Consider the following 26,216-nt stretch of genomic DNA (forward strand, 5'->3'; position numbering starts at 1 on the left):
TATACGGTGAGTGGACGAGTGGCAAAGTGAGAGATTGGTACGGGTTAGGTGGGAACAGTCAGGTTTATATGCTCATTAGGTAGACTACGATGACGCGGCGGAATGGCAAATACGCAGCGGGGGTGACGAGTCTTTTGATGTGAATTTGCAATTACTACGGAAAGCTCAATTATCAATATCTGTGCCTCTTCTTGAATATTGGTACATATTACAGCTGTTAGTAGTAGTATCGCTGGTGGTTCAACAGCTGCGCGGAAGGAAGTGGACGAGTATGGTTTGAGCGCAGTCGTGGAGGTGGATGAGGGGAAGAGGGGATGGATGGCTGCGGGTGGCAAATCTGGTAGGAATGTTGTTAATCGTACCGCCACCACATGTCACTTCTGTGGAATCCCGAGAAACTCCGCGAGGCAACCCTCGAGTCTCTTAGGTAAGTCACGATGCATCCCCTCCAACCGCGACCACGTGTAACGTGGTTGATTGCATCCTTATTCTGCGTCAATGAGTACTGTGGTGTCATGTGCAGCCAGCACAGGAAGCAAAACCGAATTCTTCATCGTCTCCCTATCAATCCTATATCTCGTATAACGACCACTACATCTTTCCATCAGATACCCGATTGTGTAGTCGTTGGCGGAGCTGACGGTGTTTCGTCTTCTTGGACCGTACCTGCATTCTTTTCGTGGGCCGTGGCATCCGTGGATCCGTGGCCGACTTTGCCAGAAGAGGAAGAGGGCGCGAGGCGCAACAAATCTGCCACGATTGAGAGGTCTTGATCGTTTCGCGCATTCGCCAACCTTCTACGGATGAAAGTTCCAGTGCTCTTCTTTCCCGAACGGGCCGAGGAAGACTGTTGAGAGGATGTTGCTGAGTTTTGCTTGTACGGATGGCTTTGATTTCGAGTCCTCGTGGACGACAAGGCTTTACCTCCTTCCGGTGGACCACCTCGTTTTGCAGTAGGCGCATTAGGCCACTTAGATGCAGGGGCCGAAGTCGATGTGGATCCATGCGCTCCAATGGAAACAGGCAAAGAGGCCACAGATGCTATATTCATTTGTCCAGTCAGTAAGATCGTCTGAGAAGGGTCAATCATGAACGAATCTGCACTTATAGAGGCATCGCCGCTTGACCAGGGCTCATTGCTCGAATCCTGTGAGGGCTTGGAGGTGTCGCTCTCAATGAGAGGAATGATATCCATGGTAACAAGTCACTGAACCTGTTGTAAGCCAAATGAGATGGTCCGTGGGGTTGAAGAGAGGCGATAAGTTTGGTTGTGAGGTCTGGGGAAACATTCAGATGTGTTCGTTATATCTATACATATGGATTGCATCGCTTTCTCGTGATAGAGAAGAGAAGTAAAGAGGATGGTGGAAGAATGGATGATTTGGCGCTTTTCTCACTTTGTCCAGATCAGTGGAGGTTAGACGTAAAGGAGGAGGAAGTGAATAATCGGACCTCGAAGAATGTGAGGTTTTCGCAATCGGCGAGGCGGTGTAGACGGGGGAAAGAGCAGGGAGAAAGTAGTAGAATGGACGATTCGTCGCGGTTCGCATAGTCGAGGAAGGTGGACGAGAGGGAAGTATGGATGAGTCGACTCTACATGATCAGCAGGAAAGTGTGGACAAGAGGAGAGGTGAACAATTCAGTCGGAGATTGTATGGTTCACAGCTTTTTCATGGTCGGCCCAGAGGAGAGGACAGGGATAAGTCACTTATCTGGTAATAAACTTTGATGTACAAGGTGTGAGAGCCAGTCAACTCTATGAAATCGTAACTCTCACAATGATCAAATAGTGAGTCAAGAAATCTACAGCGGCCAGCGGGCTGCAGAGGTATAAACCGGGCGTGATGGGTTGGCAGGGGGTGCACTGGACACATGGCAGGTGATCCTCCCGATCACCTTCGGCGTACTCACCGTTCTCTATGTCCAACCCTTGCGTGACATCTTTACATGACAATTTTGAGGTTCAAATCTCTTGCGATGTTTTGCTATGGTCGGCTTTGAAGGCTTGCACTAGACGCTAGGCATTATTCATATATCGAATGTGACGTGAGCTGGTGAGACCGACCGATCGGCCTTCGAATGTAAGAGGTGGTCCGAAAATGCCTGATCCACACATGCTGCATGCTGCAAGACATATAGCGGTGAACAAGACTGATGATGCCGAGAGTATGTTGAGATTCATCTAAGTAAGTACGTTAGTTGGTTCGACGATCGACGACTTGGGAAAGGAAGGGGAGCAGAAACGCCACATTGCTTCCCCCAACGGCGTTTCGAATTCTCCGCCCGCTCTCCGCTTATGTTTTCCACCCTCCTCTCTTCTTCTCAGCTTTTTTTCAAAAAACTTTTTGACGTCGAAAGGAAAAGAGAGCATAGTCGTAGGTATGTCTGCTTTCACCATTTCTATCACTTTACTACCATCCTGTATAAGGACGTCCACTCTCCTGACGCGTCTTGCTCTGTCCTCATCCGTGAGAAACCTCACTGACACGTAGCTTCAGAAAACCCACGTAAACGCACTTCAGTCAACTTTTACTACGTGGACGATCCCAAACGACCTCAGTATCATCCCAAAAATCCTAACAAAATGGCAGCTACTCCTGAACAGACCCCTCCCTCTTCTCAAATGACTACCGCTCCGCCTTCCAACGTCGGTGCCATCTCGCCACCTTCTTCCACCCAGGCAGGTCCAGGTGGCACGGGCGCGTCTCTCTATGTCGGAGAGCTCGACCCTAGTGTCACTGAAGCCATGTTGTTTGAAATATTCAATATCATCGGTCCCGTCGCGTCGTGAGTCCCTCAATCTCACATCACCCCTTCTCGCCGTCACTTCTCCTATCGAGTTTCGTAGAAAGGAGAAGAGCGGCTAGCGGCTTCAAATCTCAGACGATGAAAGGATCTCACTGACATGAAAGAATTCGCGTTTGTCGTGATGCCGTAACGCGTCGTTCTCTCGGTTACGCCTATGTGAACTATCTCAATGCCGCCGATGGTGAACGTGCACTTGAACACCTCAACTATTCCGCCATCAAAGGTCGTCCATGCCGTATCATGTGGTCTCAACGTGATCCCGCTCTTCGTAAAACTGGTCAAGGAAACATTTTCATCAAGAACCTCGATGAATCGATCGACAACAAAGCTCTTCATGACACATTCGCCGCTTTTGGTGAAATCCTCTCTTGCAAAGTCGGTGTGGACGAGGATGGAAAATCTCGTGGTTTCGCTTTTGTACACTACCAAACTGGCGAAGCCGCTGATGCAGCTATCAAAGGTGTTGACGGTATGATGCTCAACGACAAAAAAGTATTTGTCGGTCATCACATCGGTAAGAAAGAACGTCAGAGTAAAGCCGAAGAACAACGTGCTCATTTCACCAATGTCTTTGTCAAGAACGTCGACCTTTCCGTTACCGAAAAAGAATTTGAAGATCTCGTCAGCAAGTTCGGTGAGACCGTTTCTATTGCGTTGTCTTTGGATGAAGAAGGTAAAAGCAAGGGGTTCGGATTTGTCAATTACGTTTCTCATGAAGCTGCAGAGAAAGCTGTTGACGAGCTCAACGACAAAGAGGTCAATGGTCAGAAGCTTTGGGCGGGAAGGGCGCAAAAGAGGGTGGAGCGTGACACCGAGCTTCGAAAGACTATCGAGGAGAAGAGGCAGGAGTTTGATGCCAAGAGCGCTGGTGTTAATCTTTACGTTAAGAATCTTGATGGTGAGCTGCCCTTTACCTCGCTGCACCTCTGTTTTTTACTACACTTTTCGCTTTCGAATCCTGGTCAAAGCTGACCAGATAGATGAATGGGATGACGACCGTCTCCGCGCCGAATTTGATTCTTTCGGTACCATCACCTCTTGTAAAGTCATGAAAGACGAACGTGGTGTCTCTCGAAACTTCGGTTTCGTCTGTTATTCTTCCCCTGAAGAAGCCACCAAGGCCGTCTCTGAGATGAATGGCAAGATGATCGGTAGCAAACCTCTTTACGTCGCTCTCGCTCAACGCCGAGAAGCCCGTCGTCAAGCTCTCGAATCTCAGATCGCGCAACGTACCAACCAAAGGGTCCCGTACGCTCCTGGTGGAATGCCCCAGGGATACATGAATCAACCGATGTACGGTTATCCTCCCATGCCAGGATATGGCCAACCGGGCATGATGCCCATGCGTCCTATGATGGGTTACAACCCTCAGATGATGCAACAGCGTCCCAGATACCCTCCGGCCCCGATGAATCAACCTGGTATGGGTATGCCTCCCATGCCATACGGTATGCCACCTCAACAGATGCCTTACGCTATTCCACCCAACTACCCCGTCCGTCCCGGTCCCGGAGGTATCTCTGCCAGACCCCCTACTTCCGCTCCCGCTCCCGCACAGGGAAGGATCAACGGTGGTCCTTCGCCCGTCGGCTACAGCTCTGGTCTGCCGGGGTCGATGCCTCGTCAGATGCCCATGGCCAGACCTGGATACGATCAAGTTCAGCCTCAGCAGAACAAGCTCAGCGCTCAGGCTTTGGCGAGGGCTCCTTTGGCGGAACAGAAGCAGATGTTGGGTGAGGCGTTGTACCCGCTTATTGGAGCGTGAGTGTTTTCTCGTGCCTGTCTGCTTCTGTGACTCATGCTTTCTCCCTCTGACCTCGTATGAGCCTTTCCCATTCCATTTATCTTGTTGCATACATTTGACTCACGACTCGGAAGGCTATCGGCCTATGGAAAGAAGCTGACGATCAGAACCCAGCCCGAACTCGCTGGTAAGATTACCGGTATGTTACTCGAGATGGACAATTCTGAGCTGCTTCATCTGATCGAATCCCCTCCGGCGCTATTGGAAAAGGTAGATGAAGCTCTCAAGGTGCTCGAGGAATGGGGCAAAGAGGGTGGACATGCGGACGGCGACGTTCAAGAGGTCACTGTTGGTGGGACGGATGGAGAGGCCGAGGTAAAGAAGGAGTAGAGTGTCGATTTGTTTGACACTCGCGTTCTCTTAGTCTCTGGAAGTGTGGTGTGGTAGGGAATGTTGGGAGGGAACGAGTAAGCGAGTCGTGACCACTCAGAGACGAGACACCTTGGGGATACCAAACGAAGAGTGGAGTGAAGTGAAGTTGTGTATACGTGGGCGAAGCTATGCACTATGTCTCTCTACTGTTTATTCTTTGTTTACTTATCCGTCAATTTCAAGATACTCTTCCTCAAAATTATTCACACAGAATTGCAGTAGTTGTATAACATCACGGTACGATCAAGGTTTTTCCCTCATGCTGCATGCTTCATGCCTCAGTTAGGCATCGCCTAAATGACTACACTTGGCAGGCGACAAACTTCAGAAATTTGATCCCGCCCTTATATCCCCTTGCTCGCGTTTCTCCTTCTTGCCCAAACTTCTTCACCTTTTAGTAACTGCAGCTCTCCACCTACGCCACCCATCTCCTCATACCAACTCATAGACTTATAGACGAAATGTCATTCGTCTATTCGAACCCGTTCGCACCTCAACGTTCAACTTTCTCCGGGTCTACAGCGGGAGGGTTTCAAGTTTTGTTTGGAGGATTACCTTTGGACGTTTCGGAGAGTGATCTCAAGGTGAGTTCTGGTTTACTTTTTACTTCTTTCTCTCTCCATCCCCTCCCCGCCCCCCTCCCCTCTATCACTCTCCTCCCTCTTCTCCCCCCCTGTATCTTTCTGTTAATCAACTTCTACACGTCTCTCTCTAGTCACATCATTTATATTCTATATCTCTATCACATTCTCGCTTATCCCACTTTACCCATCCATCTATTTCTACGTATTACGATTATACCTAAACAATCTATCATCCGAGTATCCCATTCATATCCGATAACGACTTCTAATCCTTCTTCTCTCGTCTTCTCTTCGCAAGTCTCATCCCACTTCGTTGTGCCCAACTTATCCCCCTATATCACTGAATCGATTCATTCCCATGCTTTCAGTTTACCCATTATGTCGATGAAAATCATACCTGACCCTTCAAGTGGGGTATGGGACAAAGGTTTATCCAAATGTTGATTCAACCAGGACTTACTAACCTCTCCCACCGGGTTAAACTTACCAACCACTACGAGCGTGAGGAATTTACATAATCCTCTAGGTCAATTTTTAGGTTTAGCTATTGTTCAAGTTCATAATGAATTGGATGCGGAGAAAATTAGGAGGGAATATAGTGGTCAAATCATTGATTCCAGTGAGTTATTTGGTTTGGCTACGTTGCTCCTTCTTTCTCCCTTTCTTCACCCCTGCATTATATTTCTCTGTATTGTGTCGGTTTCTGTGTTTTGGTATTTATTTCCTCCCATTCTCCCTTAAAGTGGATTTATCTTTTTCTCATGAGATTATTTCTCTCCCGCTGTTTATTCTTTTCTCCTTTCACGTTTGAAAACTTCCACTAGCGCGACATATCTCTTTATGTCTGTGATTCCATTCTACCTCTCGAGTGACATTCCTCCCTCACTGTTCCTCACCTTATCTTCTTACCCCCATCCGGCTTTTTCTACGATTCATTTCTCCCACAGGTATCTCACGTCTTTCCCCCTTCACCTCCACCTTTTTTAAATTTCAATATTTGAGGTAAGGAGACGCAAATGGAAAAGGCCGTAGGACTAATTTTCAGCTTTTCACCTGACCGTCCAACATATTCTTCCACCATACCAATCTCTCCCCTCTCCCACCCCCGCACAACCTTTCAACTCTCAATCCCCATCCGTTGCTCCTCCTCCCCCCAACCCCACTGCGGTCAAACAGAAACCAGTACCAACGACCTCAAAAGTACCTCCGAAACAGAAAGATGATGGGAAACCATTAGGTTTGAAGCTATTGGCTAGGCTAGGGCAACCCGGACAAGGTGTTGTTTCCGCCAAACAAGCTTCGTGAGTTACATTTTCTTTCGTTTATATCGCCACTCGACTCGTCATTCATACATTTTCGCAAATTTCAGTTTTTCCCCTATCGCTCACCTCACACATGTACCCCAACACCGTTCATACTCCATATCCATATGGATCAGTTGGGCCATTTTGGTCTTTGTGTGTAGACAAGATCGTAGAAGAGTGTAATATTGTCAGCGAGGAATTTGATTGTTCACTTCGCCAAGCGGGGAATGATATTAGTCACAGTGAGATAGACACTGACATCAGACTGATCGCCACTCAACGAGCCAACCTCCGACACCCAGGAAACACCCTTCTCTCCAGACTAGACCACCCATCTCCTTATAGCAAGAACAAAAAACCCGTCCCTACAGCGACAGCCACCAAAGCCAAAGTCATACGTGCGAAAACCGTGGCGAATGGTAAAATGGATGTGGATCAAGCTTTGAAATCGGCTGCGCCATATGGGAAAGAAAGGGGTAGACCGAAGACGCAAGTGGAGTTGGATGAGGAGATGAGGTTGTATGAAAGGGAGAGACGATTTGCGCGGGGGTGAGGGAAATTGGTTCGCATAAGATAAAGTTGTTATTGATAGATGCCGAGAATGCAGATGAGAAAGTTATTGTCTCTTTTTGCGTTCCTATTGAAACTATTTCATCTGTGATCATCAGTGGATGGTGAGGTTATGCTTCGCGCCACGAGGTATGTGATACATGGGTCGCACTGAAGTTGTTGGTTGGTAATACGGTGCGAGTGATGCGAAACAAACGGTGCATATTCAACTTTCTACCTTGATCGTTCGTCCTATTGCATCGAACTGATTTTCGAGTTTCCTGACCTACCTACCTACTACGTATAGTACTACTCATAAGCGATATGGTCGAAGAAGGGATATTCGACGAAAACTCACTCGATCGAAAGAGGTTTCTCAAACCAACATCTTAGTTTCCACACCATCATGAAGATAATTTTGTTTGATATCCTCCAACAAACCAATTTCCTTCGGTTGCCAACCAAACTTTTCCTTTGTTTCTTTAGCCGTAGCGAAGATATTAGCACCATAAACCCTTCCTATAAAACCTAACAATTCTTGAGCTTCTTCCCTACTAACATCCTTAGTTTCTAATCCTAATCCTTTCGCTATAGTTTCCGCGATTTTCTCCGTCGAAATATTTTCATCACCATCACCAACAGCGTGTAAAATACCATGTTTAGGATTTTCCAAAGCTATCCTATACAATTCCGCAGCATCTTTAACATGTACTCCTGCCCAAGCGGCACCTTGAACAAAAGGGACAAAACCTAATTCTTTGGATTTCGTAATGATATAAGGAACGAAGGCATAATCACCTTTACCATGAACAGAACTTGGTAATCTCATTACCATACCATTTATACCTTTTTCTTCTTTTAAACTGAAAACGAAATTTTCAGCTTCACCACGCATTTCGTTTCCTTGTCTAATAGATTCAGTCACTTCAGTTCCATCTGGTCGTAACATTAATCCACCGGCGATGATTATAGATTTTCCAGATGAGAGAGAAGATGACATTGTTTTGATAGCTTGTACATCTTGTCGAATCGATTCCATCCAATTGGAAAAATCATGATTGAAACCTAAATGTGCTATGGCGTCGACAGTTGAAGCGGCGGTGGATAAGACGTTTAGGTCGGTTAAGGATCCACGTATGATTTCGAGGGATGAAGATGGTATGGAAGTTGGTAAGAGGGAAAGTATTTTGTTGTCACTTGATGGAGAACGAGAAAGGGCTAGGACGGTATGACCGTGGGTTAAAAGGTTGGGGATTAAATGATGAGCTACCCAACCAGATGCTCCAGTGACGAAAACACGCATTTTGACTAGTATGTTAGTTATATGAGCCACTTCACGTATGAGACTATCAATATCATCATGTTGATGGAGAAGGTGAACAGGTCATGAGGTTGTATTCAGAAGTGAGCGGAGGTCAACGTATTGTGACTACTAAGCGGGGAGTAAAGTAGTTCTAGGGGGAGGGGCAAAGGGAGACCAGTTGGGAGTCGGGATCATTCGCGAGATCCAGTAGAATAGGGATCTCGATGACAATGTGAGATATGGCGAGAACGAAAGAGCCGAGGAGTGAGCAAACCACTAGCGATACAGTCAGGTAGAATGGTAGATGGCATAGAGAGCGATAGATATGAAGGGTAGGAAAACGACTGTCAAGTCCGAGTTTTACGGGAAAGAGTAACTTACCTTTTATGACCTTTGATCCACAGGCCACAGAGAAGATATCCGACGGAAGTTTGTTTGAACGTATGAGTAGTAGTGAGTTGTAGTCGTTGAGAATGAGACTTAAGAAAGAAAGATCATCCCGACTCAAACCCTCTTATATACCTTTGTATCCCCTCGGCAACGCCATCCTCGGCCGTCAAGAACACCGAACATGTCGTTAAATCTCGACATTCGTCAACGCAACGAATCACCCGATGACCTTGAATCTACTTGCAACTTGACCTCGGGCACGGAGATCTGAGATCTGAGATCTTGGGAACGGAGATCTTTCAATGTCCGTATCACACCGGGCCTCGGGATGCCTGTGGATCGAGTGAATTGTACTGGTATGCTTGAGTTGGACGTTGCGTCCATGCATGTGTCGTTATCAACCTCAGGTGAATACAAAAATCATAGCACATATCACTAACTCTGTTGCTAAGGACATCTCTTGGTAGATATGGTGGGGTCAAATCGGTATCCCTTCTTCCTGTTCAAACTCCGATAATCTCCTCTCAACCAGATCTACAACCTCGGTAGGACCAAAAACACCTTTCAAAGCTCTTCTTGACAATCGAACAAGATCAACACGAGATAAATGAAAATGTTTACAAGCTAGGAAATGTTCGGAAGAAGAAATAGAATGGAATATTCCAAGATCATCAGTGTTGATACTTATCGGATTGGGTAGATACCACCATTGACCGAAATGATGAGATGTATATTGAGCTTCGTATGATTCTTGCCGGTCGTCTTCCTCCATCTTTGAAGATTCCTCTTTGGCTGAGATGTTACCAACGTCGAATGAGTCTTGATCACCCTTCATAAGTCCCTCCAGCTCATATTCATTCCCAGCGCTAGCGTCCATCTCAGCGTTGGCGGAAGAACGAACTGTCATCTCTTTCGTGTTCCGTATCGGAGTTGAAATAGGTGGTAATAACCCAGCCAAAACATTACAACTCAAACACATCTCTACCCCTATGTCCATCTCCACCAACTTCCTCTTCATCTCTTCTTTAACCCATATGACATGTCCCAATCTATCCGGTGCCCAACTTAACATTTCCAATTGTTCTTCATCTCTTCCTTCAATTTCTCCAAAGTGCAAAGTCAACCCTAAACCTTCTCGTTTAGCAGCTTTGAATATCTCTCGATATATCTTCACATCCCCTTTGATGGGATTACCTCCTAAATCTAGACCTACAACTGGATATCCACGAGATCGGAGGTCCAACGCGAGGTTGAGAATCCCCCAAGCTTCAGATATAGAATGTTTACTTCTATCGATAGAAAGGATTAAACCTGTCCACATGAGTTGAGATACGTTCCATTCTTGTATTTGTTGACTGATAGCGATTATTACTTCAGATGCTGAATGAGGAGGTAAGGAACGAGGTGTTGTACGGAGTTCGAGATAGATGACGTTGTCTGATTGAAACGTTTCGAGAACGGATTTGAGAGCTGTGAGGAGGTATGGAAGGGAAGAAATTAGAGAGTAGAGGTACGTGTTGAACAGAGGGAAGAATCTGGATATCAGTGACATTCATCCCATTTCCATGAAAAGTCTGCGACATCGGATCTGTGTACGTTAACCTTAAAGATGAGAAACGCATTGATCACCTAGAGAAGAATTGAACATTCTTCGTCACTCGTCAAAAGAAGGATATCGATTGGGACGTTGAGGAGTGTGAAGGTCAAGACAAGGTGATAATAGGAGGAATCTGAGAACCCACGTAGAAACACTTTGACCTGCTCGATTCCCAAGTACTTGATCAGGCGGAGGAAGATCAAAACCTGCTTCTGTATCGACCCTCTGTTGCCATATCGATTGAAAGATTGGTAGTGTGATACTTCCTGTCAAATGGGCGTGAAGCTTTGTGTCAGCCATCATCTTGCCTTCTTCATACTTTCCACTACATCTATGCTCACTTCATAAGAATCATTGCCTCGTACACCATGACAGGACGGATGGTATCGATACGTCATATAAGGGAGGGAGCACAAGCTAACAACGGGGATGCCGAGAAGAAAAGCAAACTCACTTCGATTTTAGGTAACCTCCTACAGAAATCTTCATCAGCTACCTCCATCTTCATTCCCACTTGTTCCATCCCACTCAAAAGGAGAAAGAAGACAAAAGCTTGATCGTCTCAAAATGAACATTTTCGCTAATTCAAGATGAAAGAAGCATCGTGTTACCCAAAATGGGTGGCGATGATTTCGGGGCTCCAACATGATCCGTGGCGGTGTTGCGGTGTGGCACTTTGAGGTATTTCGCACGCTTCTCATATGGCGTGGGAGATTGTTATCGATGTTCTTCTGGCCGGGGGAAAGTGGTTTCACACGAGATATGAACTCTAGACTTCATGGGGAGGAGGAGAGAGGATATTTAGGAAAATGAGGACAAGTCAAAGGAATGGGAATCGTCCACGGGCCTTCGGACGATATTCAACCGCTAAAAACGATTCCCACGTTCCATTCTTCCCGCAACATTTGGACTAAATTGTAGTTTCAAACTTCAACTACTACTAAGAGCCCACTCCCCTGGTCACAAAAAGAGAGAAACATCATTGATAGATATCATGGCACCTGACCGCACAAATGGTACAACTACCAACCAAACACATAGGGCTCACGGACGTGGTCCACAATATCAACGGCCAGCTGGATCTTCCTCTACTAAAATGGCTTCCCATTCAGGTGCTAAGGAACGTCAGGATCCGGATGCTGACGGAGAAATTTTTATTGGTCATTTTGTAAAAGGCGCACCTGAGCTTCTAGCCAGTATCACCCTCAACATACACAAGGATATCAATACTTACTATGTTGACACATCAGTAACTGTGGGACCTATAGGCAATTCCTTTTGGAAGCCTTACAAGAGATTTCGACGGAACTGTGCAAAGGTTCTGACCAATGAAATGAATTCTGAGTTACAATCTGGTGGATTTGGGACCACCATGCGGGAACTTGTGGAAAGTATGACTGAGGAACTCAGCTCGAAGCCACAACTTTTCAGGAAAAGCTGTCAGCTCCAAACAATACCTGTTGATACAACTACAGTAGCCCAGAGACAAGTTGTGAGACACATACAGAAGGCACTAGAACCTGGTTGCAGACATAGGCTATACAGATCTGTGCTTCTGAATCTTTGCATAGAACACCGTTGGACACTACAAACCACACCAGAAACTTTGGGCCTGACATTGAATTGAAAGTCAATTTGCTGCAAGTGACCTCAACAACACCAATCCCTGATTTCTTTTCCCCAAGACCTTTCTTTCCCGCTGTCCTCAAGCACCAGAATACAGCGGACCATCAGAATCATCATGGAAACTCTTCAAAAGGCAAGCAACGTACATTGATTGGTCACAATTACCTCAACTCACCTCAAATGACTTTGGCAATCAACTGGCGCCCTGCTAGCAACATTGGCTCCAACCCCATGGGGGTACAGTTCAACTTGTCAAGTCGTGAGGTACTGTATCCAGCAACTGCTTTATCCCCAGAGCAGAAATTACACCACCCTGAAGCAAATGTATCACCAAATTCCAATAACTCTGCCTTGAACTCAATCCGATACAATACATCAGCTAAGACACTTGTGGCAGCTGATGCTGATGGTGTAGTCGTTATCTATAGTCTCTGCTCAACCTCCCCTCAGCTCAATATTGATATCACTCCTTGTATACACCTGTATGACAACACTTTCTCCTTAACTGGTTTGGCTACTATGGGCCCCTTGGGTAACAGTTATTGGGAACCTTACCACCTCTTCCGTGAAGAGTGTACCAGAATTATCACCAGATCCTTGACCTATGCGCTGCAGTCAAACTTTCTGGGGTGGGATATTCCATTCCTGGCAAAGAAGGTGCAAAAAGAATTGGAGTCAGACCCAGGCCTTCTTTACAAAAGCTGTCAAGTTGAAGCAACCTCATCTGACAATGCTACACACACACACAGAGAACTTATGACACAAATCAGTCTTGCTCTCAACCATCCTATGCAGCTCAGGCACTACAGGAGAGATCTCTACCTGTCCTGCAAAAACCGTGGGTGGACAACTGTGAGATTACCTGCACGGTTGGGAGTGGATTTGACCTTCCAAGTCCCAAAGTTGGGGGTCAGTGAAACCATGCCAGATCATGAATCTACAACTGCCCCAAGTGTATCCTCTTCAAGTGCTCCTTACCCTGAGCGTGAGGACAAGGATCACACCGCGCTTGAGTCTCATACTGCCACCGAGGTCAGGCAGCATGTCAGCCCAACAAACAATACCATGGATATTCACAACATGGGGCCATTGTCCATATCATATCCTCCAAGCTCTTCAATTCAAGTGTTCCAGTATGGAATGACAGATCATGGACTTGCACCATCACAAGTACTTCTACCCATACCTCCAGAAGGAGCCAATGTTCATGTGTTAGGCTACCCATACACAAATGAAGCAGTTCCAACTTATGCTAATGCCTCAAATTACATGTCCTCAGATCCAGTGTCTTCAACACATGGGGTTGTGTCAGGGTACACTGTATGGTCTCAGCCAATACAGCAGCCAGGATGCCAGTCAGCACAACACCCAGTGCAACAGCAAGGACAACTGATGGTACACCAACAAGTGCAACCAGCTTTCTGGCAATCTGGTTTATATACAGCAAAGCCTGTATATCCTCACAGGCCAATATTGTTTCCAAGTGAAGGCTCAGGGTGGTCAGTACCACAGCCATCTTCTGTTTCACAGCTTCAACATGACGTTCATCTTTGGCCAGCTAACCTGGGAACAGCTGCTAGGTACTCTGCAGACTATGGTCACTTGGGATACCAACAGCCCAATGAGGGTTCCGATCAAGATCTTCAGCTGTTTACAGACAATGAGTCAGCCCACCAGCTGGCCGGTCCTTAGCCCAAGATCTACCAGCTTACACATTTTTGCGCCCTCCCAGCTACTCTGAAATGTGATATCATTATTAGCAAGTGCAGGGGAACAAATATATCAAGTTCAGTATCAGCTGCTACCATCAAAAGAAGGATATTTGCAACCAAGCAGTACGACCTACTACGTCCAGATTACGTAGTACCCCAACAACCACCTATTGTTTGTTATTTATCAACACGCTCATACAGCTCCATGAGCCATAGTTCCCCAACAAGTACTCTGTCTCTGTGAGACATCAACACCCTATTATGACAGAGCTATCTGAGGTTTGTTGACTGTTGGTCAGCTGAGAAGAAAAAAAACAATGATTGAGGCAACAAGCAGCAATTGGATTGAGAATTTCCGGGATTTTTTTGTTAGATTACTGATCCAATTGAATCATTTCAACATTGTCTTCCACCATGCTGGAATGGTGATGTGAAAGCAAGTGGTACGGTGTGCTTCCAGGGTGGAACGTCCATGTGGGCATTCAGCGCCAGACTGGTACAGTACGTCTCCGACTGGGGACAATCAGGTCCGTGCAGCTCCGGAGGTGCACATCTCCGGCCGTGTCCCCACCGGATTGATTAAATCTCATCTCCCCTATACCTGGTCGGCAGAGCTCTGTGACAGACAGCCCAGGAAGATCGGTCCAGAAGCTACCAAGATGCCCGAGACACCAGAAGACATGGGCAGTCCATCGAAAGCGAGGCGAGTAATGTTCGGAGATCAAGCGATTGTCATCGCCTTCCCACCAACCGTTCATTTTGACAATATTGTCCGCCACTTTCTCACTCTGTCCATACGGATGAAAGGATAAATGGCAGAGCGGACTCGGACCGCCACCGGCACCCCCGCTTCCGCCACCCCGCAGTGAAGTATTTTGACGGATGTAAGTTATCCTCTCACTAGTTCTCTCTCCTACGTCTTTTTGATCTCCATCCTCTCCAGTAGCAATAACATTTCCCTACTCCATAGGTCTACCCTATATCACCCACAAGTAACCTATCATCTAATCTTGGAGTACCCACTACCTCTGCAGAACAATTTCGTGAGATGGCTCCAACAATCACCAAAATGGGACCAGTATCCTCTCCCGAGTCAGACCTTCAGCTGCCTGGACCCCTCCCATCCATGCTCACATACTCTGTACTAAAACGGGGAAGGCATCTATGGATGGCGTTCAATGCGGAACTTCAGACTCTTGAAGCTGGAGCTTCAATCCCAGCCATCAGAGACCAAAGCACATCACTGTCTGACATCCTGAGTGCCAAAGGGTGTACTGGTAAACACTCCCATTCTTTATATAAGCCCATTCCTACTGACTCTCTTCTTTGTCCTGGGATCAACTCAGGGCCGGGAGATGAAAGCAGTCACTCCAAACTGTCTTCTGCATAGAGGGGAGTCAAGCGACCTTCATGTGAGGATGATATGGAAAACAGCACCAAAAGACCAAAATGTAGCCATGCAGCTCATCATGGTTCAAGAAGTACACTGTGCAAAAGACTGCATCTCTCCTGCCTTTCAACTAGACCGTCCGCGCTCGCTGGACAGGAGATAGCTCCCTTGTCTATAGATTTTAGCCAGAGCTCCATACTCCCATCCTATGGGATAGGCGAGACACCAAGTCCCCTTCCTTTGGCCCCTATGAGTGGGAACCCTAGCTCAATACCCCGTACAACAGACATGAACAGCCAGGACAAGGTAGCCAAACACACCTTGAACTTGGATGTAACCTTGTGTGTATCAAACTATGATGAGCAGCTGACCATCTCAGGTTCAGTGCGACTGCATTACCAAGGACCTTCCAGAATAGGGCCTAGGTTGGATGAGTTCATTGCTTGCGTGAGCCGCATGTTCACTCAAGTACTTGACGATGGGCTACAGAAGACAGTGGCCGATTCTGCATTCAGGGATAGGAGAAGGTCAGTGGTAGAGGCACCAAGTAAGTTGGAATTGTGTCAGCCTAGAAATGATCTGAGTGGACATCTCAGGTTAGGATGGGATCCCAAGGAATACAAAAAGTCTTTAGTAAGTCTTGCTCCACAAACTTCAAAGGCATTGCCTTTACGTACAGTCCTTGGTGAGGTTCAGGTGGTGTCACAAAATGTGGATGGCAGTGGGGAGTGAGACCAGTGTCAGGCAGTGTGTACAGATAGATATACCGTGGTACTCATACAGTAGTATGTATGACTCTTGTTGTGTAATTTGTCACAGTCGTCTTTTCTTCTCCTCTGCTGACCGGCGGTTGACAAACCGTGGCTAAGTACGTCGTACTGGGGCGTCAATGTCTCACAAAGACAGGGTACTCATCGGGGAACTACTGTAACAGTACTGGAAACACAATGACTAGGTCGCAGGTTGGGTCGAACTCAATGGACTTCTTGTGGAAATCTAGGTGTCACTGTGTCACGAACTACGTCGTGACACCCCAATTATCCCACCAACAACAACCCTCCTTGGACCATCAAACCCCTATCACATCCCAACCTCCTCACTCTACACGTAACTCATGACATCTGAGACCAAGTACGGTGAAGTTAGACAGAGTTAGGCAGAGCAGGGACAATGGGAGCAGAAGTACAGCAAAGTTATACGGAGTTAGGCTGAGTAGGGACTATGGGAGCAGAAGTGCGGCAATGTTAGGCGGAGTTAGTCAAAGGGGGGAGAAGAACGGCCGGGGACCCAGGGAAGTTGGACAAAGTGCGTTGAAGTACGTCAAAGCGCGAGAGGGTTGGGTAAACGTCTAGGAGGAATAGATAATATCAGCTGAGAAGATCACTGAAGTTCTTCAGCGATCCTTGATTGTTGTCAGTAGTGAAAGATAGATAGAGATAGCTACACTTAAATCGAAATACATCGCCATCAGTAAACCAAAACCCTAGTTAGAGTAACTACGTCAAAGTACGCCGTACTTACACTCCTTTCAATGCCTGCGCCCTCCTGGTTGGGTGAGACATCGACTTTGAAGCGTCAAGTTAGCCGAGGTTCATTGACCGTTCGTCTGTTAGAGAGTGGTTGTTTGACGTCCGTGACAGTTGGATGCAGGAGACTAAGTGTGAGGCTGTGCAGGAGTTGAGAGATGTTCTATCAGGGGAGAGGAGAAGTATAGATAGTTTACAGATTGCTGAACTTCTTCAGTGATCTCTGATTGTTGTCAGTAGCGAGAGATATATTCAGTAGCTACAACCATCTAGGTAGGGAGAACTACCACGGAGCAGCTCGACGTACTACAGCGAAGTTAGCCGCAGTTCATTGACGATCACCTTATTGTTTACCACTTGATGTATTACTACGGCGTAGTTAGTCGTAGTTCCCTGACAAGTACCCTGTCTCAGTGAGACATTGACGCCCCAGTACAAAATAGTTAGCCGAGGTTTGTCGACCTTCGGTCAGTAGAGGAGAAGAAACAACAACTGTGACACTACTCATCTCAAGCTTCATTTTAATACCATTTTCACTTATTTTTGACCAGTTTTTTTTACTTTTCCGACCATTCTCTTCTTGGTATGTGTGCTCATCACTCTCACCCATCAGATTCCTATAACTTTACATGGAGAGGTCCTACTGTCTTGCAGCTTCTTTGGGGGTATCCCCCTGGTCTTTAAGGGTCTGTGAGTAGCGCTGTTGTTCATAATGATGAGAAGTGTGCATGGAGTATGAGCAATTCTCAGATGACACCCTCAATTGGCATAGACAATGATAGAGAAGAGTTGGCAGTGATCGGTCATCACCGCTTTGCCACGTTGTCAAACGTGTTCAGTTCGGATTGGTGTTACTGAAACGCCCACGCCTATGTGTTGTCCGCCACGTGTTGTGGTAGGTGGTGCCCGGACGAGACTAGGGTGGTGCCCGGAGTGGACGTCAACAACGACTTGTAGTATTTCCATCAAACTTGACGGATTAGGATGGAGAAGGACGAGAACAGGAGGCAGTGCTGCAGTAGATAGGCACGGGTTTTCTCATTTCTAGATCTTCCCCATTGGGTTTGCTCAAAGCCGGTTTTCACCTGTCTGAGTATGTACATAGACGCATGCAGCAGGCAAAGAGGGGATCACGGATACCTGTAGACAGTATATAGTACAATCAGCAAAGTACCAACTTTGCTGATTCTTCAGTATCTTCCTTTGGCTACATTGATTGCAGAGGAGACATGATTCATCACAGCACCAGAGACACCTCGATTTCCACGGAGTCCATCAAACTCGACCCAACCTGCAACCTAGTCAGTGTGTTTCCAGTATGTTACACTCATGTTAGGACCCAATGCTCTTGCAGATGTGAAAATATGTGCAGTGACCATAATATACCTCCCACTGTGGCTTTATGTAGACGGGCTACCTATAGTCAATGTAAACAGAGAGGAGTCATGGGAAGGTATGAATGAGAGGGTAATGAATGATAGTCGAAGAGAGCGGAATGTCTTCGGAACGGAAATCCATACGGCCCATCAATTTACATATGAAGCTCCGTGTGACAGATAATGCAATTTCGGATCAGATTCTTGGATTTCCCAACCTGTCAGTCGAGTGCCAATTTCCCAAACTCATAAAGGACATGAGGGGCCTCGAGTCATTGTGTTCATTGGGAGTATCGGGTGCAGGCGTCTGCGGCGGGACCTCGGAAACCCGGGAGGGCGGTATGTCAAAGTTATCACCTGCATGACTTTGATGGGCTGCGGATATAGGGTGTAGAGCCGGAGAACTGGGCCTTGTGACAGGTGCAAGTGACAGCGGTGGAAGTGACAGCGGTGGAAGTGACAGCGGTGGAAGTGACAGCGGTGGAAGTGATTCGAACCGGGACTGTTTCAGTAGATCCTGGGCCCCTTGACTTGATGAGCCTGAAGGGTCTCCATTGTTTGTTGTCCCAACAGACTCTTTGGACTGTATGGCAGGTTCCCCATGATCTGAGGGACCCTGATTGGCCCATTTCTGGTGGAGTGTAGGGGAAGAGGCTGCCGCTGGAGTAGCGGTAGGTTCATGATGCTGTATGGTTGTGGTGACTTGCACGTTTTCAACTGTTAGTTTCAGCCTCACCCCTATCCGACTGGGGACTTCTAGCACAGTCCACTGATGTTTGACACAGCAGCGGAAAAGCTCCTGTCTATAATATGAGCGGCGGTCGCGCTGCTCCATGGCACTCTCCAAAGCTGTCATCAGTGCCTTCTGGGTGACTGTAGCTTGATCCTTGGATACCAAATGATGCTGGAGGCTTTTCGGGAGTAGGTGTGGTTTCCACTTTAATTCATCAGTCACCTGTACACAGAGGTCTGCAAAATCCTTCCCAAGTTTCTGATTTTGTATTTGATAACTCACGGAAGCAGTCAGAACATTTGCTGACTCTTGCAGAAATTTGTCGTAACCTGTCCAATGGGTATTCTCTGTAGAGTCTATACTGACTGATACATCAAGGTAAAAACGGTCATCATTGATATGAAAATGTGGGGTGACAGCTGCTATGAGATTGGGAGAGTGAACAGACATAGAATGAATGAAGATCACTCCATCGGCATCTGGGACCCGGTCTTCCCCAGCGCCTGAACCGGATTCGTCTTCTACTGTAGAGGGTCCAACGGGTTGCCGAGAGGTCTGTGTCTCACCACTGTTGAACCTGTTCGTGTTGTGATCGGGTGCCATGGGATCTGCCAATAACGTTATTTTCTTCTTGGGGTCAAATTGGGGTTCTGGATAGTGGTTGAAGGTTGAACAGTGGACCAGGTCGGGGCGGGAAGCATGAATCGTGAGGGACGTTTCAAGCGTCGTATTGATCGCTGTCGAAGGCGGGTGGAGGGGTCTCGGCCCCTCTGTGTCCTCTTTCTAGAAGTTCTAGAACTTACCCATTCCGTGTAGATGTAGTCCGTTAGATCCTTCTACCATCTTCCACCACAATCTGCTGTATCCTTCATCTCCCTTGTGCCACAACATTCTATGCTCATTCAACTCTTGAGTAGTTTGTAGATGTCAGGATCACGCGGTACCACGGGTACCTTACCATGTAGTCGTACTCTTTTTCCATTCCCGTCCCCGTCTCCATTCCCGCGTCCGGGCTTACTCCGTTTGCTACTACGCCTGGTACCATTCTTTCGACACCTCTACCCTTTTTTACATCTCCGTCTCGGTAACCATCATCGCCCTTCCTCTCCTATTCTACCTCGACTTCATTCCAAACTACGCATGCTCTTATCGGTATCATCCCGCTCTCTTTTTAGTATATAGACGTAGTCTTTTCTCAGCAATGTCTTGTCGAATGTATTTTGTGTTTTCCTAGTTATATCATTTAACATACATCTCATCGATCTCACAGATCTCTTTGATACACTACATCACTAGGTTTGTTCCCTACAAGGCCTCATTGTCATAGCTCATCGACGCAGACTATCCCGACGTCTGGTCCTTACAGTAGATATGTTAGGTAACCGTTCAAAGTCGCAACACTTGGAATCTCACGGTTCAGCTCTTGACATCCAAAGGTGTGACACTTTGAAGTATCACAATGCCAAAATCCGTGCCCCTTTGGAGCTGCACACATGTGGATGGTCACAAGTAGAAATGTGTGACTTCAAAGTGGAACGTTTGTGCTTTCAACGGTGACAACTCTTGGCTCTGAGTGCCACAATAGCGGCAATATGAAACAACTGTTAGGTGCCTTACGGAAGACATACCACTTTGAAGCTGCACAGGTCCTGAGACCCCTTTACGTGCCAGAATGAAGATCCATGCCACTTCAATGCTGCACAGGTGCAGTCATGACTCTTCAAAGAGTCACATCTTCTGGGTCATGCAGCTCAGAAGATCTGAAGTTTCTCAAACATCACTGGCCAAGACTGACTGTAGATCAGGCATATGATACTTGAAGGTGATTATAAGGAGACTACCACAAGAAATCTGGCAAATACATGCATGGGAGGAAGAAAATTAATGCAGGAACCTTCATCTTGTGTAGTGAAAAGTGCAAGCGTCTGATAAGCTACTCCCTCCTCTTCTTGACAGAGAACAGATGAGGACCATCTTATTACAGCTGTGAAGTTGTTTTGGACCCGCAAGTGTTTCCCATAAAATGGTGATCCTTCTTCTGTGGGTCACATCTTCAGTCTGGTACGGTCAGACCCATGACACTTTAAAGTGGCATGTCTTTTGTACAGCACCTAACACAACCCTCCTTGTACTTGAAATCCGGCAATACTTCATCCATCACTCATACCATGACCGGCATTCACTTTGTCTCCAGCACCAATTTTGAACAGAACTTTGAGTCCTGGCCACATGATCAAAGGTCTGCCCACTCAGTCTCTGATGAGGAGTATGTCACGACTCTACCAAGTCGTGCCCCAACTCACCTGATTCAGGGACTGTCTGTCACGGCCGTCAAATAACTTCTCTCTAATGGACCGACGGTCGACGAACTTCGGCTAACTTGACACTACGGCTTTGTTGTCTCACCCAAACAAAAGGGCGCAGGCATCAAAAGGAATGTAACTACAGCGTGCTTTGGCGTAGTTACTCTAACTGGGGTTTTCTCTGATGGCGATGTATCTCAATTTTTATGTAGCTATCTCTATCAATCTTTCACTACTGACAACAATCAAGGATTGCTGAAGCTCTTCAGCGATCTTCTCAGCTAATATTATCTACTCCTCCTAGATGTTCATTCAACCCTCTCGCGCTTAGACATACTTCAACGCACTTTGTCCAACTTCCCCGAGTCCCCGGCCATTGCCCCCCCTCTTTGACTAACTCCGCCTAACATCACCGCACTTCTGCTCCCATTGTCCCTAGTTCACCTAACTCCGTCTAACTTCGCCTTACTTCTGCTCCCATTGTCCCTAGTCCACCTAACTCTGTCTAACTTTGCCGTACTCCTGCTCCCATTGTCCCTAGTCTACCAAACTCTGTCTAACTATGCCACACCCGTAAAGACAGAGACAGAGTCAGCTACCATTGTCTCCCAAGCTATCACCTTGTTCAAATGTAACAATATCAAACATCTCCTCCTCACCACCGACATCAACTTGACCTCGCTTGCTGCTCGTTCAAGTCAATGGATTCTTGACTCTGGGACAAGTTGTTAGCCCATGGAATTGGGCCAGGACGGCCGAACCGCTGTTAGAATTACCCCTTCTGTGGAATATTTCTCCGTTCAACTTATCCTCTGAACTTTATTTAATCGTCTCTGGTTTACTGCGTGTGAGTGGAATGTGATAAGTATAGAGACATGTAGAATTGATGCATGCTCTTTTCCCCCTCTGTATTATCATCTAATTATCAGCAAACACAAGTGAACACATGAGTGGGGCTATCAACCAAAGATCTCAAATTGACCGAGTTGATTGCCCAAATCACAACTTCTGGAGGGAAAGCTCTTACAGCAAGCTTTTGCTCACAAAGTATCACTCAGTGAAGTTCTTGATGTACCTGACCTGGGATTTGACCTCATCTCAGTATCTTGACTTGACTCGCTCAGAGCAACAGTGGTCTTTGGTGGCAGGAAGTGCTCTGTCATGAAAGGTGAGCTCAAGGTACTTTGAGCGCACAAAAAGGATAAGGTGTATGTGGTGAAAGCTGGAGAATGGTGTGATTGAACAACCAATCTGAAGGACATGGATCGGATCTTACCCACCTTGTTCAAACCCACTACTCTTGCCATGGCAACCAACAACATCAAACCCAGTAATACTCAAACAACCTGGGACCTCTGGCACCAACACCTTGGTTATTTATCCTCCAGTGCCATGAAATCACTCTTTGGTCGAATGACCAATGGAACTGCCCTCGCTCGCTTGACAGCTCCTAAAACTGTCTGTGAACGTTGTGTCATGGGAAAGATTGTGCGCCCTTCTTTTCCACCAAGTGAATCATGAGCTGAAGCCATCCTAGACCTTGTTTACACCAACCTCTGTGGACCAATGGGAGCTGGTTTGGATGGAGGAGCACAGTATATGATGGTGCTGGTGGATGATCATTCCAGATAAATCCCTGGGAACTTTGGCCCTTAAGTACTTTGTCCCTCCCTAACTTCACCTCCGCAGAACTTTGTTCACCCCAAGTCCTCAAGCTTTGTACCTTGCAAACTTTGTCCCCAATAAAGTTCGTTCCTCACCAGCTTTGTAACTAACTAACTTTCTAGCATTGTAACTTTGTACCTCCCTAACTTCATGTCTCACAACCTTCCTACCTATTATGGGGTAACAACAACTCGATGCAGATCCATCAAACTCGACGGATTAGGATAGAGAAAGGCCGGATTTGGAGGCAGTGCTGCAATTAGGTAGGGACGGGTTTTCCCTTTTCGAAATTTCCCCACTGGGTTTGCTCAAAAGCGGTTTTGCACCTGTCCAAGTATGTACATAGACGCTTGCAGTAGGACCGGGAGGAAGACACAGATCCTGTCACAAGTTGTCGTGACATGAGGAAGGATATGTTATTACCTACTTAAGTTTAGTCACGGTTTAGGATGGATTGGGTATTTAACCAGTGACCGGCAATTGTAGATATCGCCGGTTGATAGGCCTTTTTGTCGCAGTGGTCAGTATCACTGTTCCGTTGGGCACTGTTATACAGCCAGATGCTGGTTAGTCATATTTTGTGACTGATCCCTGTAGATAGTATACAGTACAATCAGCAAAGTACCAACTTTGCTGATCTTTCAATATCATTCTTTGGCTACATCAATTGCAGAGGAGACACAATCCATCACATAGCACCAGCGACACATAGATTTCCACGAGAGTTCCATCAAGTTCAACCCAACCTGCGACATAGTCATTGTGTTTCCACTAGTGTTACACTACCCAACTAATTTTGTGGTCAACAAAGTTAGCCTCCTAATACCCTTGTGGGTGGTGAATGTAATGATCCTGCTTGTGAGGATCACCACAAATAAATAAATGTAACCTACCCGTAGGGCTGGGTACTGAACAGGAACTCTGTGATGTGGGTAATACTAGTCAGCAATGATCAAAGGTCAGTAGGTGTAAGGAAAGAGTGTGTCAAGGAAACCAAAGAGGGTCTGAGAGAGGATGGAGGAAAATGTGAGAAGGAGGAAGAAGAAGAAGAAGTGAGAATGAAGAAGAGAATGGGGAATCTCTCTCTCAGGCCCTGCTTATATGCATATCAGTGTGTCTCAAACTCGATACGAGGCCAAATCGTCCTCGATTCGAGTAAAGGAGAAACTATGTAAGAGAAGGAGGAAAAACTACGTATGAGAACGGAAAGACTATGTATGAGAACGGAAAAACTATGTATGAGAACGGAGAATGTATCCACGAATACGTGGTCCAAGTATGAAGGAGAACAAAGGAAATAGTGAAGCACATATTGTGGTCTACAAAACATATGTGTGTATCATGAGTGAGAAACGGTAATGGACAGGATGAAAGGATAAGAGGAGAGGAAGGAGGAGACAGCAGAAGATGATATAAGACAATATGAGTTGGGGGAATGGATCAAGGAAGAAGGAAGAGGTATGGAAGGAGAGCTATTATACTCTCTTATGTAGGGGAGGCCTGATCCACTACAGTGAAGTTCATGAAGGTAGGATCATTGATGGTGAACTGGTGTCCAAAGGAGCCTTGTTTGTGGGTTAAAGAAGATGAGGTCACATGGCGCCGCGTGACTGTCATGAATGACACTATCAAATAATGACTTGTCATAATCACAAGTTCAAACCTCCACTCTCATATCTTCCTCTGCTCTCAAGCCTATCAGGCATAATCTCCAAGACTATCTTTCCTGTGCTCTAATGCCTGACAGGCATAAGCCCCAAGTACTTCTCTAGTTTCTCTTTCCTCTATTCTGATGCCTTGTAAGGCATAATCTCTGAGTCTCTTGTTCTCGCAGCTCTTCTATGTTCTGCATAGTTCCTCATAGTTCCTCATCGACCACCTTCGACAAAGTCACCGACTTCCGGCGCATCACGTAGGATATCATAGTAGGACAAAGGTAAATGCAGATATGGCACCGTAGGATATCAGTGGTAATCGGTGGGATGCATGGCAATGCATGCAGGACAATGCAGGACGATTCAGAGCGCTCGTATTCCGCAGGTCTGCACGAGCCTCTTGGAAAAGGCTGATTTTAGTATTTAAACCCTATCTAGTACTGTAGTTTCTTCTTCAGCAATGTATCTTTTCAATTCCCTTCCCCTCGTTTGATAAGTCACTCAGTTGGTTCTAACCCAACCTCTCGAACCCTCAGTACCTAAGGCAGTCACCAAGGTCCACGAACCCCTCAGTTCCCAAGGCAGTCCTTTGCTACCGCAGTCTACCCGCAGGCGTGACAGTGACAGTCGCCTCATCCTTGACTGTGAACGTCCTTGTCAGCAAACATCATCATCACCAAGAACAAAATAACTCAGCAGGAAGTTTGAGTGTCACTCTCTCCTGAAGACAAACTCCCTGACCCGGATACTGTCATTGTCACGGTCATCGTTTCTTCTCCTCTACTGACCGACGGTCGACAAACCTCAGCTAACTACGTCGTAGTGGGGCATCGATGCCTCACTAGGACAGGGTACTCGTCGGGGAACTACGGCTAACTTCGCCGTAGTAATACATCGAGTGGTAACGATCAGATGATCGTCGATGAACTGCGGCTAACTTCGCCGTAGTGGGTTGAACTGCTCGGTGGTAGCTCACCCTAACTCGATGGTTGTAGCTACTGAATATATCTCTTGCTACTGACAACAATCAAGGATTGCCGAAGAAGTTCAGCGATCCGTAAACTATCTATACTTCTCCTCTCTTCTAAATAGAACATCCCTCCACTCCTGCACAGCCTTGCGCTCAGTCCTCTTCGCTCAACTTCACCGTACCTCGCCATATCCCTGATATCCTACTCCGCTCACTTCGACTAACTTTGCCTAACTTCCCCTGCTCTGCTCTCCCTCAGTTCCCCTCTTCTAACTTCGCCGTAGTTCTCCGCTAGTCGGGGTTATCGTGACAAATACCCCTCTAGGATCTCGTATCTTCGCCGTAGTCGGTCTCAGTGGTTCGGGCGGTGGTTGGTGATGGTGAAAGGAGGGTCGGTGATGGTGGTTGTCAGGGATGTTACGACGTGGTTCGTGACAGTCGCCCCCTCCTTAGGCGCGAACATCCTCGTGAGCTTTGTATGCATGTAATGAACAAAAGACACTCAGCGGGTTGTAGGAAAGCCATCGTTCATATACCAGCTGTTGGTAG

The 26,216-nt window shown here is 46.7% G+C and overlaps 6 protein-coding genes across 6 annotated transcripts; 2 read left to right on the top strand and 4 right to left on the bottom strand.

The window, feature by feature from the left end:
* Positions 1-604: 604 nt before the first annotated feature.
* TREMEDRAFT_64455 (uncharacterized protein) lies at positions 605-1,195 on the bottom strand (the record flags this gene model as incomplete). Its single annotated transcript, XM_007006734.1, has 1 exon — positions 605-1,195. One exon carries the CDS (start codon positions 1,193-1,195, stop codon positions 605-607), a length of 591 nt encoding a protein of 196 aa, XP_007006796.1.
* A 1,132-nt stretch (positions 1,196-2,327) lies between these two features.
* Positions 2,328-5,130, top strand: TREMEDRAFT_40410 (uncharacterized protein). The gene is made up of 5 exons (XM_007006656.1): positions 2,328-2,379; positions 2,493-2,787; positions 2,913-3,706; positions 3,789-4,569; positions 4,720-5,130. The coding sequence occupies exons 2-5, from the start codon at positions 2,585-2,587 to the stop codon at positions 4,940-4,942; spliced, it is 2,001 nt and encodes a 666-aa protein (XP_007006718.1). The 5' UTR covers positions 2,328-2,379; positions 2,493-2,584; the 3' UTR covers positions 4,943-5,130.
* A 2,667-nt stretch (positions 5,131-7,797) lies between these two features.
* Positions 7,798-8,724, bottom strand: TREMEDRAFT_69737 (uncharacterized protein; the record flags this gene model as incomplete). Its single annotated transcript, XM_007006845.1, has 2 exons — positions 7,798-8,329; positions 8,369-8,724. The coding sequence occupies 2 exons, from the start codon at positions 8,722-8,724 to the stop codon at positions 7,798-7,800; spliced, it is 888 nt and encodes a 295-aa protein (XP_007006907.1).
* Positions 8,725-9,592: 868 nt separating this feature from the next.
* On the bottom strand, positions 9,593-11,213 carry TREMEDRAFT_33866 (uncharacterized protein; the record flags this gene model as incomplete). The annotated part of the gene is made up of 4 exons (XM_007006637.1): positions 9,593-9,880; positions 10,076-10,649; positions 10,857-10,996; positions 11,166-11,213. The coding sequence occupies 4 exons, from the start codon at positions 11,211-11,213 to the stop codon at positions 9,593-9,595; spliced, it is 1,050 nt and encodes a 349-aa protein (XP_007006699.1).
* A 492-nt stretch (positions 11,214-11,705) lies between these two features.
* Positions 11,706-16,171, top strand: TREMEDRAFT_64459 (uncharacterized protein; the record flags this gene model as incomplete). The annotated part of the gene is made up of 7 exons (XM_007006735.1): positions 11,706-12,203; positions 12,248-14,001; positions 14,487-14,576; positions 14,675-14,819; positions 15,020-15,326; positions 15,819-15,966; positions 16,036-16,171. 7 exons carry the CDS (start codon positions 11,706-11,708, stop codon positions 16,169-16,171), a joined length of 3,078 nt encoding a protein of 1,025 aa, XP_007006797.1.
* A 1,984-nt stretch (positions 16,172-18,155) lies between these two features.
* On the bottom strand, positions 18,156-20,119 carry TREMEDRAFT_64460 (uncharacterized protein; the record flags this gene model as incomplete). Its single annotated transcript, XM_007006736.1, has 8 exons — positions 18,156-18,263; positions 18,501-18,559; positions 18,760-18,881; positions 18,917-19,058; positions 19,112-19,190; positions 19,357-19,724; positions 19,878-19,980; positions 20,033-20,119. The coding sequence occupies 8 exons, from the start codon at positions 20,117-20,119 to the stop codon at positions 18,156-18,158; spliced, it is 1,068 nt and encodes a 355-aa protein (XP_007006798.1).
* Between the last annotated feature and the right edge of the window lie 6,097 nt (positions 20,120-26,216).

This window comes from Tremella mesenterica (genome assembly GCF_000271645.1).
Source record: "Tremella mesenterica DSM 1558 unplaced genomic scaffold TREMEscaffold_11, whole genome shotgun sequence".
NCBI lineage: Eukaryota > Fungi > Basidiomycota > Tremellomycetes > Tremellales > Tremellaceae > Tremella > Tremella mesenterica.

Excerpts from the sequence above, each read along its gene's own strand:
- TREMEDRAFT_40410 (XM_007006656.1), top strand. The coding sequence starts at position 2,585 with ATGGCAGCTACTCCTGAACAGACCCCTCCCTCTTCTCAAATGACTACC. Across the intron at positions 3,707-3,788 it reads TTACGTTAAGAATCTTGATG|ATGAATGGGATGACGACCGT; the intron begins GTGAGCTGCCCT and ends CTGACCAGATAG. Across the intron at positions 4,570-4,719 it reads TTGTACCCGCTTATTGGAGC|AACCCAGCCCGAACTCGCTG; the intron begins GTGAGTGTTTTC and ends GCTGACGATCAG.